At 39.4% G+C, this 12,936-nt stretch overlaps 3 protein-coding genes across 3 annotated transcripts in view; 1 reads left to right on the top strand and 2 right to left on the bottom strand.

The window, feature by feature from the left end:
* Positions 1–309, top strand: part of CBG17034 — a gene marked incomplete at both ends in the record, with an annotated part of 7,127 nt that extends 6,818 nt beyond the window's left edge. The window contains one exon of the mRNA XM_045243103.1: positions 6–309. Coding sequence (XP_045096110.1) covers positions 6–309 — 304 coding nt within the window. The remainder of the gene's footprint in view (positions 1–5) is intronic.
* Positions 310–3,005: 2,696 nt separating this feature from the next.
* On the bottom strand, positions 3,006–3,991 carry CBG17036 (the record flags this gene model as incomplete). The annotated part of the gene is made up of 4 exons (XM_002632027.1): positions 3,006–3,172; positions 3,228–3,378; positions 3,434–3,815; positions 3,885–3,991. The coding sequence occupies 4 exons, from the start codon at positions 3,989–3,991 to the stop codon at positions 3,006–3,008; spliced, it is 807 nt and encodes a 268-aa protein (XP_002632073.1).
* A 2,686-nt stretch (positions 3,992–6,677) lies between these two features.
* CBG17038 lies at positions 6,678–12,684 on the bottom strand (the record flags this gene model as incomplete). The annotated part of the gene is made up of 5 exons (XM_002632028.2): positions 6,678–6,872; positions 7,484–7,816; positions 8,815–9,282; positions 10,177–11,398; positions 12,587–12,684. 5 exons carry the CDS (start codon positions 12,682–12,684, stop codon positions 6,678–6,680), a joined length of 2,316 nt encoding a protein of 771 aa, XP_002632074.2.
* Between the last annotated feature and the right edge of the window lie 252 nt (positions 12,685–12,936).

Below are 12,936 nucleotides of genomic sequence, written 5' to 3'. Positions count from 1 at the left end.
TCCAGTTCAGGACCCCAGACTCCGGTTCTCCGGATCACTTCTCCGGCTCCCATCCTTGAAGCACAGAGAACTGATTTGTCCCCTCAAGAAGGGGATCCGTGGAAATCCGGGCCCGGAAATCCGGAATCCGGGCACAGGAATCCGAAAAAACATGATTACTGGGTCCAAACTCTTGGGTACGGATTCCGGATTGCTGGGCCTGCGGATACCCAACACTGTGAGCATTATATGTGTCTGGAGACTGATATACATCTCTCTGAAACAGTTGGAATTAAGCTCTGGAATTCAAATTGTATATTTTGGAGGTAATTTATGAAAAAATTGGGAGAATACCAAAAATTAAAAAAAAATATAAAAAAAATTTTTTTTTTACAAAAATTTAAATTTGTAATATTTTTTCAGGAGCACTGTCTTTCGGACATTGAAACAGTGTACGATCTACACAAGATTCTTTCAGAAAACGTTGCTGATTTGCCATCACCTTTGATGGTTCTACTTTTTGAAAAAGTTATGACCTTTTTTTGAGGAAATAAATTGTTTTGAATTTTTGATTTTGTTTTGGATTTTCAGATTTTAAAGATTTTTAATTTAGAAGATGTCCGAAGCCATCAAATTTAGCATTAAAAATTGCAATTTCGGGAAATTCAGAAATTCAGAAATTTTTTTTTCAGAATTTCTGAATTTCTGACTCTCTGACTTTGAGACTGTCTGAATCTCTGAACTTGTGCATTTCAGAATGTCTGAATGTCTGCACTTCTGAATTTATGACACTTCTGAATGTCTGAATGTCTTTCAAAAAATGTTCAGAAAAAAAAATTCGGATATCCAGAATTGCAGAAATTCAGAAATTCGGAAATTCGGAAATTCAGAAAATCGAAAATTCAGAATTGCAGAAATTCAGAAATTCAGAAAGTCAGAAATTCAGAAATTCAGAAATTTAGATATTCTGAAATTATTCAAAATTGCATTTTCAAAATTTATATTTTTATGATGTATGTAGCGTGCCGTTTCACCCACTCAAACTTAACGATTGAGCTGACTAGCGTCCTCGGCCTACGGCCGACTAGGCGCGGTTATGCCGCGCTCAGTGGAATCAGTTGATTTATATTTTAGTCTGTTCTCCCTTCGCTCGCTCCGCTCGCTCAGGTCGAACAGACCGGAGCCCCAAAACAATTCATCAATTTTTCACTCAAAACCTATTAACTCTTTTAATTTTCAAGCAAATCCAGTTTTCTTTTTTTTAATTGTAGCCATCAAAATTACGCATTGAATGGGAAAGCCGGATTTTTGATTTAGGCCCTAGTTCGGCAGAAAAAACAGGAAAATCCGAAAAAAATGGTATCCACTTGTACGTTCGTTATCATATCTCGGTTCAAAAAATACAACTTTTGACGATTTTTTGTGGCCGCGTAGCCAGAGAGATTTGCTATCGATCAAAAAAAGATTTGGCCAAAACGGACTGAAATGAACCTAGTTAGGAGCTTTTAAAGAAAATTTCTACAAAATGTCAAAAATGGGGGTGCGCGATCGCTACGGTATTTAAGGGAAGAAGGGGGCGGATTAAGGGAGAGGAAGGCGGAAACCTGGACAGATAGATCAGAATTGTGTCTTAGTTTAGGCGTTTAGGCTCGAAATTTTCTAATTTTGAAATTGTGATTTTGAAGTCTTCTGGAGACGTTCCTTGCTTTCACCACAGTAAAGCGTGGTGGGCACAGGGGGTGAGGGAGGAAGGGGAGAGGGAGGAAAGCCCACACACGTGTATACCATGAGAAACCCACGACCCAAGATGACCTCAAGGAGATAAGATCACTATAAAGGAAGAGGAATGTAGAGGGAAGAATCAGTTCGCCCTTCTCGGGGCTCCCGAGAGGGGACCGGAGAAGAGATCCGGATTCCTGTGTCCGGATTCCGGTTTTCCGGGTCTGGATTCCAGGTTCCAGATTACGGATTCATTTACCCGGATTCCGGATTCCGGACCTAGGAATCCGGAATCCGTACCCAAGAGTTTGGACCCAGTAATCCTGTTTTTTCGGATTCCTGTGCCCGGATTCCGGATTTCCGGGCCCGGATTTCCACGGATCCCCTTCTTGAGGGGACAAATCAGTTCTCTGTGCTTCAAGGATGGGAGCCGGAGAAGTGATCCGGAGAACCGGAGTCTGGGGTCCTGAACTGGATCCCGGACCGAAATTCCGGNCCAGAAGTTCCGGNCCCGGAATCCCGGATNCCTTCTCCGGCTCCTCTTCCCTGGAACCCAGAGAAGGTAAGAACTGATTGATTTTTTCTATTTTCCTCTTCCTTTATTGTGCTCTGCCAGAGGTCAATCGTTTCTAAACCAATCCACCTAGCCAAAGTGGAAAAACTTTTCTATAAGGTTACACGCATTGTAAGCGGAGCCCAGGAGGTTTAGCCCCGGAGAGGGCGTAAGCCGACTGGTTTTCTGAAATTTATGCTTTTCAGATTATGTAGAAATCTGAAATTCTAGTTTCTTGCACTTTTTTAATTTTTTGATACGGGGAAAAAATAAAAACATCACTGTAATCAGCATGTTCGCAAGTACCATGGACCAAAGTTTCAAGAAATTCTCAACGCCTGTCTGAAAACACTTCCCTTGTGAGATCTGAGATTCTGAGTTTCTGAGATTCTGAGATTCTGAGATTCTGAGATTCTGAGATTCTGAGATTCTGAGATTCTAAGATTCTGAGATTCTGAGATTCTCAGATTCTGCAATTTAATAATTCAGAAATTTTGGAAAATCTGAAATTTTAGAAATCCTGAAATTCTGTAATTCTGGATTTCTAAATTTCTGAATTTCCGAATTTCTGAATTTCTGAAATTCCGGAAATTTAGAATATTGGAAATTCAGGAACTCAGAAATTCAGAAAATCAGAAGTTCAAAGATTCAGAGATTCTGAAATTCTGAAGTTCTTAAGTTTCGATATTCTGAAATTCTGAAATTCTGAAACTTTGAAGTTTTGAAACTTTGAAATTCTGAAATTCAAAATAATTTATTTCTCTAAATTCAAAATTTCCAATTTAAATTTTCCAGCCAATTCCCAAATTTTCGAATTCTCCATATCAGTTTCCTCGGATCTCAAATACTTTTCACATTTTCGGGTTACTGTAGAAGCTCCGAATTTTTCCGCCAATTCCAATAACTGAATTACTATATCATCTGAAATTTTCGATTACTGTAGTTTGGTTTTTGGGTTACTGTAGCTCCTTCCTACCATCAATCGATAATTCTCCGTAGAGGACCTCTAGGAACACTTGAAAATCATTGGCATCTATATTTTCTAGTGGGAATTCTGGAATTCCAGAATTTCCGGAATTTTCAGAAAATTCTAGAGAATTGAAAATTGTAGTTTGAGCAGTCAGGAACTGAAAATTTTGAAAAATTCTGACTCCGCCCCTTTTTTAAGCCCCGCCCACTTACCAATTTCGAAACAAAAAACTGCTCTCCATCGACTTTTAAAATGACATCCGACACATTTTTCATTGTTTCCTCATCAAATTTTCGAAATCTTTTTTTTGAAAATCCAAAAACTTTCAAAATTTCCACATGGCATTTTACAGTAATCCAATCATCATTAGATGAGCAATCAAGAGTGCTCCCATCGAAACGAATCGATGGATTACTGTACTTTTGAATTGAGAAATCAGATTTTTCGATTAACTTTTTTTCTCCAAATTTTGAAATTATCTCCCATTGGATTACTGTATCTATGGACCATTTTAAGTAGGTTGGATCAACGAAACAATCCAATTCTATTGAGAATTTTGGATTTTCTAGGCTTTCCGGCTGAATTCGGAGTCTCCTAAAATATAATTTTTTGGAAATTTTTAAAAAATTTAATTGTCCAATTATCCAATTAAAATTCAATTACCATGAAATATCAAAATGCTCATTTCCCTGTCCATTTTGTGCTCCTCCATTGAGCACATTTTCGAATTTTTGAGAAATTACAAATTTCTGTTTATTTGTTTCGTCCATCTGGAATTTTTTATTGGTTATTGGGGGTAATTAGGGTAATTAAGTCTGTTAATTAGTTTTTAGATGTCAGAAATTTAGATATTCTGAAATTCAGAAGTTCAGCCAAATTTTGATAAGAAAAAAAATTATCAATTATCAAAAAATTAGAATACGCCCTTCCTTTAAATACTGCCTTCTTCTCGCCTCTCCGCCTTCTTCTCGCCACTCCGCCTTCTTCTCGCCACTTCGCCTTCTTCTCGCCACTCCGCCTTCTTCTCGCCTCTCGCCTTCTTCTCGCCTCTCCGCCTTCTTCTCGCCTCTCCGCCTTCTTCTCGCCTCTCCGCCTTCTTCTCGCCACTCCGCCTTCTTCTCGCCTCTCCGCCTTCTTCTCGCCTCTCCGCCTTCTTCTCGCCTCTCCGTCTTCTTCTCGCCTCTCCGCCTTCTTCTCGCCTCTCCGCCTTCTTCTCGCCACTTCGCCTTCTTCTCGCCACTCCGCCTTCTTCTCGCCTCTCCGCCTTCTTCTCGCCTCTCCGCCTTCTTCTCGCCACTTCGCCTTCTTCTCGCCACTCCGCCTTCTTCTCGCCTCTCCGCCTTCTTCTCGCCTCTCCGCCTTCTTCTCGCCTCTCCGCCTTCTTCTCGCCTCTCCGCCTTCTTCTCGCCTCTCCGCCTTCTTCTCGCCACTCCGCCTTCTTCTCGCCTCTCCGTCTTCTTCTCGCCTCTCCGCCTTCTTCTCGCCACTCCGCCTTCTTCTCGCCTCTCCGCCTTCTTCTCGCCTCTCCGCCTTCTTCTCGCCTCTCCGCCTTCTTCTCGCCACTCCGCCTTCTTCTCGCCTCTCCGTCTTCTTCTCGCCTCTCCGCCTTCTTCTCGCCACTCCGCCTTCTTCTCGCCACTCCGCCTTCTTCTCGCCTTGCTCTAAAACTAGAATCTCCCTTAAGATTTTTCTCTAAGTGTATTTTCCAGCGTTGTAATATCCAGTACAGCTCCTATTCTGATCGTCTCTCTATCCTCAATATGTTCTCTATTCGACATCGTAGGCTAAAAGCTCAACTAATTCTTCTCTATAAATTGTTAAATGGCTCCGCCTACTTTCCTTAAGGTATTTGACTACAAAAATATTCTGTACTATCAAAAAAAAATTTCTTCCGAAAAATTCCAGAAAACAGAGAGACAAAGTTCTGAAAATTCTGAAATTTTGGGTGTGGGCACACCCAAATTATCAGTAATTTTATGAATTTGTGTATGTTTTCTGATTAACTGATAAGACAAAAGGATGAAAAATAGAAAAAAAATCGGAAATGGCAAAAAAAAAATTATATAGAAGTGAGCAATTTTATACTCTAATTTTTGAATTTTGAGAATTTTAGAATTCCAGAATTTCTGAATTTTGAAGTACTTTTTCTCTGATGAGCAAATTTTCAGTCAAATTGCGGTTGATGGTAACTGATAAAAAGTCAAATTTGTGGTTTTGTGCGTTATCACGGTAGTTTTAGAGTTTCCGATTTTTCGAATTTCAGAATTTCCGGATTTTGAGGAAATTCCGAATTTTATAATTTTTGGACCCAGGATCCAGGACCCAGGACCCAGGACCCAGGACCCAGGGTTTGCGAATTTCCGAGTTTCGTATTTTCAAAGTTTCAGAATTTCCGGGTTATCAGAATTTTGGTTTTTCGAGTCTTTTCGAATTTTTCAAATTTCCAAACTTTTCCAATGAGCAAAATTTCAGAAATTCAAAAATTCAGAAATTCAGAAATTCAGAAATTCAGAAATTCAGAAATTCAGAAATTCAGAAATTCAGAAATTCAGAAATTCAGAAATTCAGAAATTCGGGAATTCGGAAATTTAGAAATTCAAAAATTCAGAAATTCAAAAATTCAGAAATTCAGAAATTCAGAAATTCAGAAATTCAGAAATTCAGAAATTCAGAAATTCAGAAATTCAGAAATTCGGGAATTCGGAAATTTAGAAATTCAAAAATTCAGAAATTCAGAAATTCAGAAATTCAGAAATTCAGAAATTCAGAAATTCAGAAATTCAGAAATTCAGAAATTCAGAAATTCAGAAATTCAGAAATTCAGAAATTCAGAAATTCAGAAATTCAGAAATTCAGAAATTCAGAAATTCAGAAATTCGGGAATTCGGAAATTTAGAAATTCGGGAATTCGGAAATTTAGAAATTCGGGAATTCGGAAATTTAGAAATTCAGAAATTCAGAAATTCAGAAATTCAGAAATTCAGAAATTCGGGAATTCGGAAATTTAGAAATTCAAAAATTCAGAAATTCAGAAATTCAGAAATTCAGAAATTCAGAAATTCAGAAATTCAGAAATTCAGAAATTCAGAAGAGATATAGTGGTCCAGAAAGAGATATAGTGGTCCAGATTTATTAATTATCATTATTATCATTAAATTCAATTTTCAAAAAGAATAAGGGACCACTTTTAGGAGAATGATGAACTGAGTGGGGCGGACACATTATTATAACCTGTTAAATCGATAAAATCGATAAAAATTGAAATTATTGAATATTAAAAGTTTTAGAAAAAAAAACACCCGAAAAGGTAGTAAAATGGGGATGAAATGGAAAAGACTTGGAGAGAGGTAGGAACGGGGAGAAAGACAAGTGAACAAGATTACTTTAGGAAATGGGGAGTACTGTAGGGGAAACATTTTCCGACTACTGTAGGGATACTGCAGAGGGATAATGTATTTATGCCAAATAGTCATAAAGATCTCGTTGGTCCTCATTCCGCTTCAAATACTCCTTCTCGATGAGTGAGCCAATACACTTTTTGATGAGCTCCACCTTTGGCTTGAACCGAGTCGACAGCTGCTCAATGAGCTCAACCATGAGCTTCTGGTGGGAGCACTGCTTGCGGGTCTTCATGATTCGGACGATGGCGGCCTGAAAAATTCAAAAATTGGGATGAACAATTTTTTAAAAATTGAATTTTTTATTTCAAAATTTCAAAAATTAAATATTTCAGAAATTCAAAAATTCAGAAATTCTAAAATACTGAAATTCCAAAATTTAGAAATTCAGAAATTCCGAAATTCTGAAATTCGAAAATTCAGAAATTCTAAAATCCTGAAATTCCAAAATTTAGAAATTCAGAAATTCCGAAATTCTGAAATTCGAAAATTTAAAAATTCCGAAATTCTAAAATTCTAAAATTCCAAAATTCAGAACTTCTAAAATTCTAAAATTCCAAAATTCAGAAAGTCAGAAATCCGAAATTTCAGAAATTCTAAAATTCTGAAATTCTAAAATTGTGAAATTCCGACTGAAAATCATTCAATTTCAATGATTTCAGGCTTAAAAAATGACCCAAATTCTTTCTTTTCTCATAGTTCAATGTCTCACATTTTAGATTTAGCTTCAAAATTTGAAAATTGCGCAAAAAAAAAGTTTGGCGCCAAAATTTTCTAATCTCTCTAAAATCCTTGAAAAGTTCTCAATTTGAATGATCTTAGACTCAAAATGTAGCAAATTTTCTCCCATTTCAAAAAACATACCTGAATAATATTCTTCCTGTCCTCCTCCATGCTCTTCTGAACGCTTTCCTGATCCTTTGCCGTCTGCACAGCCATTGTCATCTTGGACAAATCGACGCGGACCTTTTTGTTCGAGTAGCCCATGTTGAGCACCAGGTCCGCGTTCATTGAAACCTTGTCAGCATCCTTGACGTCTTCTGCTCCCTTGATTTTCAGCACTTGATTCTTGACCAGGGATCCCAATACCATCTGGGTAGTCTTCGTATCCAGTCCAGTGGCCTCTTGGATCTTCTCCGCCGAGTATTCGAGTTGCTCGTTGAAGAGCAAGAGTGTGCACATCTGTGTCGTGGTGGCCTGAAAAATAGAAGAAATTGAGGTCTGGGAGTTGAAATTTGAAATTTTTAGGTCAAAACTAAGATTTCTAGGGTACAAATTGTCAGGAGCGGTTTAAAAACGTCTGGTTGCCAAACAACCGGTTCTAAACATGGTTCCTGGACCAAAATTTTTGCTCGAAGCCGTTCAGTAGCCGACTTGACCCCCTAGGACCCCAAAAACTCACTTCTAAATCTAAATTTTTTATGAAAAACTCATTTTTTACATTTTCACATTGCTCAGAGTGCTTTAAAACCTAGAAATTCGTGTTTTTCAACCCTAGAAAACACTAGAACGGCTATCTGGCTGCTCAAAGCCAGCCAACCGCTCAGTTGACCCCCCAAGACCCAAAAATCCCATTTCTAGAATTAAGCATTTTATAAGAAATGCGTTTTTTTTTACATTTTCGACATGCTCAGCGAGCTCCGAAATCTAAAAAATCGCATTTTTCCCCAGACGGCGCTAGAACGGCTAACTGGTTGTCCACAACCGTCTAGCTACTCAATTGACCCCCTAAGATACCCTAGCACCCCAAAAACTCATTTAAAAGACCAAAACTTTATGGAAAACTCATTTTTCTAATTATGAATTTGCTCAGAGCGCTTTAAAATTCAGAAATTCGTGATTTTGAACTTCAGAAACCACTAGAACGGTTATCTGGCTACATATAGCCATCTAGCTGTTCATAGGACCACACTTGACCGCTTAGGACCCAAAAATCCCATTTCTAGATTCAAATTTTAAAAATAAACTTGTTTTTCTAAGTGTCAACTTATTCAGAGCATTCAGAATTTGTCAAAAATCGCTATTTTCAGCCTAAACTGTCCTTAGAACCCCTCCCACCCATCTAGCATCATCCCTACTCCAAGTTTTCCAACCTATCCTATTTTCCGGACCCCAGGACCCATTTCAGGGTCGAAATTTGAAATTAAACTCAATTTTCAGCCCTTTGAAGGTCCCCGAAAACCCCGAAAACTCACCCCAAACACATATTTCTTTCCCTTGAAGGCTGTCGATGTGATCTCCCCTCGACTCTGGTTGTAGATCCAGGAGAGCTTCCTTCCCGTGAACTTTGTGTTGTAGAACGCGGTGAATCCTTCGACCGTGGTGGACAAATCTCTTGGCAAGTTGAGATTGACGAGCATCATACTCGGCCAAGTACCAGTGCTCAACACCTGGATCCCGAACTCGATGCTCTTTTTGCTTCTCGAGCTCTCCAACTGCTGATCCTTGAATCCCGACGACAGATCCTTGGAGACCTGGGTGTCCTGGACCATTTTCGCCAGCCGCGAGGTGTACTCGAATCCGCAGCACTCGGTGAGCTTCGAGATGAACGAAGATTCCGCTTCGTCGGACGCCGACTGCTCGTTGAGAAGACGTTTGCTGAAGTGCTTCGTGTAGAACTTCATGAAGATGTCCTTGTCCTCGAGGTACTTGAAGATTGTGATCTGGAAAATAGATTTCTACTTTTAGCCGTTTTTAGAGCCGTTTTTGAGCCGTTTTAGCCTAAAAATTGGCTCAAAATGACCCAATTTAGTCAGAAACAGTTAGAAACGCTTGGGACCATTTTGAGCCGTTTTTGAGCCGTTCTTGAGCCGTTTCAGCCTGAAAATTTGTTCGAAATGGCCCGATTTGGTCAGAAACCGTTAAAAGCGATTTGGACCATTTTGAGCCGCTTTTGAGCCGTTTTTCAATTGTTTTTAGGCTGTTTTACCCAAAAATGACTCAAATTTCATAATTGTTGATTTCGAATCATTTTGAAGCCAATTTCAGTCGTTTTTGGTTTGAAATCAGTGTAAAAAAGAGCCCAAACTCAACCAAGCGGCCAGAAAACGGCCCAAAATGATCCGAATCGGTCAGAAACGCTTTGAAATCATATTTGAATGTTTTTGAGCCATTTCTGCCCGAATTGATCACAATTAGGGTCAAAAGGGTCAGAATCCAAAGAAAATAGCTTTGAAATGGTCAAAAAGCCTTTAATGACGTTGAAATTTGCTCCAAAATACCTAAAAAATGGCTTAAAATGGTCTAAATTGGTCAGACAACAACTATTTAGAGCGTTTTCGGTCCAAATTAGTACTAATAGGTCCCAAAGTAGTCAAAAATTGTTTCTAGCGTACAAACTTGCCCCAGTACGCCTAAAAATTGGTTCAAAATGGTTTAAATTGGTCAGAGGCACTCAAAATATATTTTAGATGATTTTTGACCCTTTTTTGGGCCGCTTTTGTCCCGTTTTAGCCCAAAATGGTCCAAAGTCGATTTTCATTAATTTCAGACTATTTTGAAGCCTTTTTAGCCGTTCTGAGCCATTTTCTTGGTTAAAAAATCCCCCAAAAACTCACCACATTCTTCTGCAACACATCCATCTCCATCTCATCGGGCATCTTCGAGTTCTTCTTCATCAACAAGTCACAGTATCTCGCAATGAGCTCCGGCGATTTGAGCACTCGAGTTTCTGGAGCCTTCTCGGTCACTGCATTTCTATTGATGAAGGCGATAGCGGCAGTGTCCAACGACTTCACAAATCCAACTTCTTTGGAGAATGACCTCTCGACGAGTCCTTGATACCTCTGGTGGACCTCAAGAATCGTGTGTACATAGATTTTGGGGTCTTGAAGCGCTTCTTGACATCTCTGCTCCAGAGCCTCTCTTCCGACCTTGGTGACGTAGTCCTGGAGGGCTTGACGAAGAGCTTCGAGCCCTTTTTCCACTCGGAGGCACAATTGGTACATTCTTCCGATATCATCGTCTGCTTGCTCGACTAGCAAAGTTCCAAAGTGGCTTTGAATGAAGCCCAGCTGCTTTGTAACTATTATCTCCTCACAGACATCCTTCAGTGGTCCCATGGTAGATCTATTGAGGCAGAGCTCTACTCGAAGCTCCTCTTCACGAAGTCGCCTCTCAAATTTCTCCATATATTCCTTGCAATTCTCCACAAGTTGGCAGGTATGGGTCTGAAGGAAGTCCTGAACCTCCTGGGTGTAGAAAACTCTTGTAGTTTCCAAGAAAGGCGTCTCAAAGGCAGATCTGTACACTGATAGAGTCTTGGGCGCCGCTGATCCGGCTTTCGCGGGTTCCGTCTTGTCGTGGCCAATTTCTTCAAGGGATCTTAATGTGGTAGAGATAAGATTCCGATTGATCATTCCTCCGGTCCTCTCGATGCGTACCAACTCTAACAGAGCATCTCTGAGCTTATCCTTGATCTTCTCAAAGAGCGCCTCCCTCCAGGCAACCAATCCAAGGGTGTAAACCATATAGGATCCTTCACGACCCTCGTCAAACTCTCGGCGGACCCAATGGCGATTTAAATAGGCAAAAATGCCATCCACCACCTTCATGGCAAAGCTAAAAAGCTCCCATTTGGTGGAGTAGTACTGTAGAAGAGGCTCGCCAGAGAGATCGACACAACCATATAGCAAATCGCAGACCACACGGACTATGTAGGACTTGACACGATCGTAGAGCATTTTTCCGCGTGCCGTTGCAATGTCGCCGCCACCGTAGTCATGGAACTCCGAGATGGTGTTGATGACGTTGAGATCTGTGCAGAAGTCGAAGCAGATTCTGAAAAATAGTAGTTTTTATTCTTTGAAACTTGAAAAATTAAATTTGCCACATCGAGAGCTTTGAAATAAACTCCATAATGACCTATCTAGCTCACTTTTAAGTTTTGGAGCAATTTTCGTGCTCCGCGAGCCCGGAAATCGCTCCAAATTTCAAAAATGAGCTAGATACAGCAATATGGGTATCAAATGAAAGCTCAGGAATATCAGTGCCTCAAATCCGGTTAGAAATTTTCAGAAAATCGATTTTCGAGCAAAATAGGACTTATGCTCTTTTTGCTCCAAAATTCTCCATATTTCCCATATGACCTAGATATGGCAATATGGGGCTTATTTTGAAGCTCTGGGGCTAAGAAGCCTAGATTCCTTGAAAATTTGCACAAATATCGAAACTGGAGCAAAACAGGACCTATGCTCTTTTTGCTCCAAAATGCTCCAAATTTCGAAAATGAGCTAGATATAGCAATATGGGTACCAAATGAAAGCTTATGAGCTCTGGACCTCAAGACCGGTCCAAAATTTTCAAAAAACTTCGATTTTGAGCAAAATAGGCTTTGTGCTCTTTTTGCTAGAAAATGCTCCAAATTTCAAAAATGAGCTAGATGCAGCAATATGAGTACCAAATAAAAGCTTAAGAGCTCTGGACCTCAAGACCGGTTCAAAATTTTCAAAAAATTTCGATTTTGAGCAAAATAGGCTTTGTGCTCTTTTTGCTCCAAAATGCTCCAAATTTCGAAAGTGAGCTAGATATAGCAATATGGGTACCAAATGAAAGCTTATGAGCTCAGAATTACGAATCCGGACAAAATTTCCAAAAACTTCAAAATTTGAGCCAAATAGGACCTATGCTATTTTCGCTCCAAAATGCTCCAAATCTTAAAAATAAGCTAGGTAGGTCAAGACGGAAATCAAATTAGAGCTTAGAAGCTCAGGACCTCAATTCCGTTCGAAAAATCCTACAAAAACCAATTCTGAGCAAACTAGGGCTCATTTGTGCTCCATATTTGGAAAAATTCAAAATGCACAAAAATGTGTCGTGTTTGGGCTCATTTTGAAGCTGAAAATTTGAGGAGTCCAAAATCCTTATTTACAAGTTGAAACTATGATTTCTGAGCTGATTTTTGTCTTAAAATACCCGATTTTTAGCCAATTTTCAGCCTAAAAACCCTCACATCCAGCCAAAACTCACTTATAATAATCCAAATACTCTCTGGCACCCAGTTCCTGATGTTTGAAAATGGAATTCAATCCCAATTCAAGCTTCATCCACGTGTCTTCGATCTTCATTGTTCTTGCTGGAATCCACTCGTTGGCTCCGCCCACTTTTAGTACTTTTGCCGGCGTCGACAGTCTGAAAATTGGCAGAGTTTTGGAAGGAAAAATAGAGGAACATAGAGAGAGAGAGAGAGAGAGAAAGGGATGGAAAAATCGAGAGAAATAGTTTATAAAATAGCCCAAAATTCACTTAAAATAGCCCAAAATAACCTAAAAATGACGCAAAATTGACTTAAAATAGCTTAAAATAAGCATAAATTGACT

Source organism: Caenorhabditis briggsae (genome assembly GCF_000004555.2).
Source record: "Caenorhabditis briggsae complete genome, chrII, whole genome shotgun sequence".
In the NCBI taxonomy this organism is placed as follows: Eukaryota; Metazoa; Nematoda; class Chromadorea; order Rhabditida; family Rhabditidae; genus Caenorhabditis; species Caenorhabditis briggsae.
Note: the sequence above shows the minus strand (reverse complement) of the source record. Positions and strands in the feature narration are given on the sequence as shown.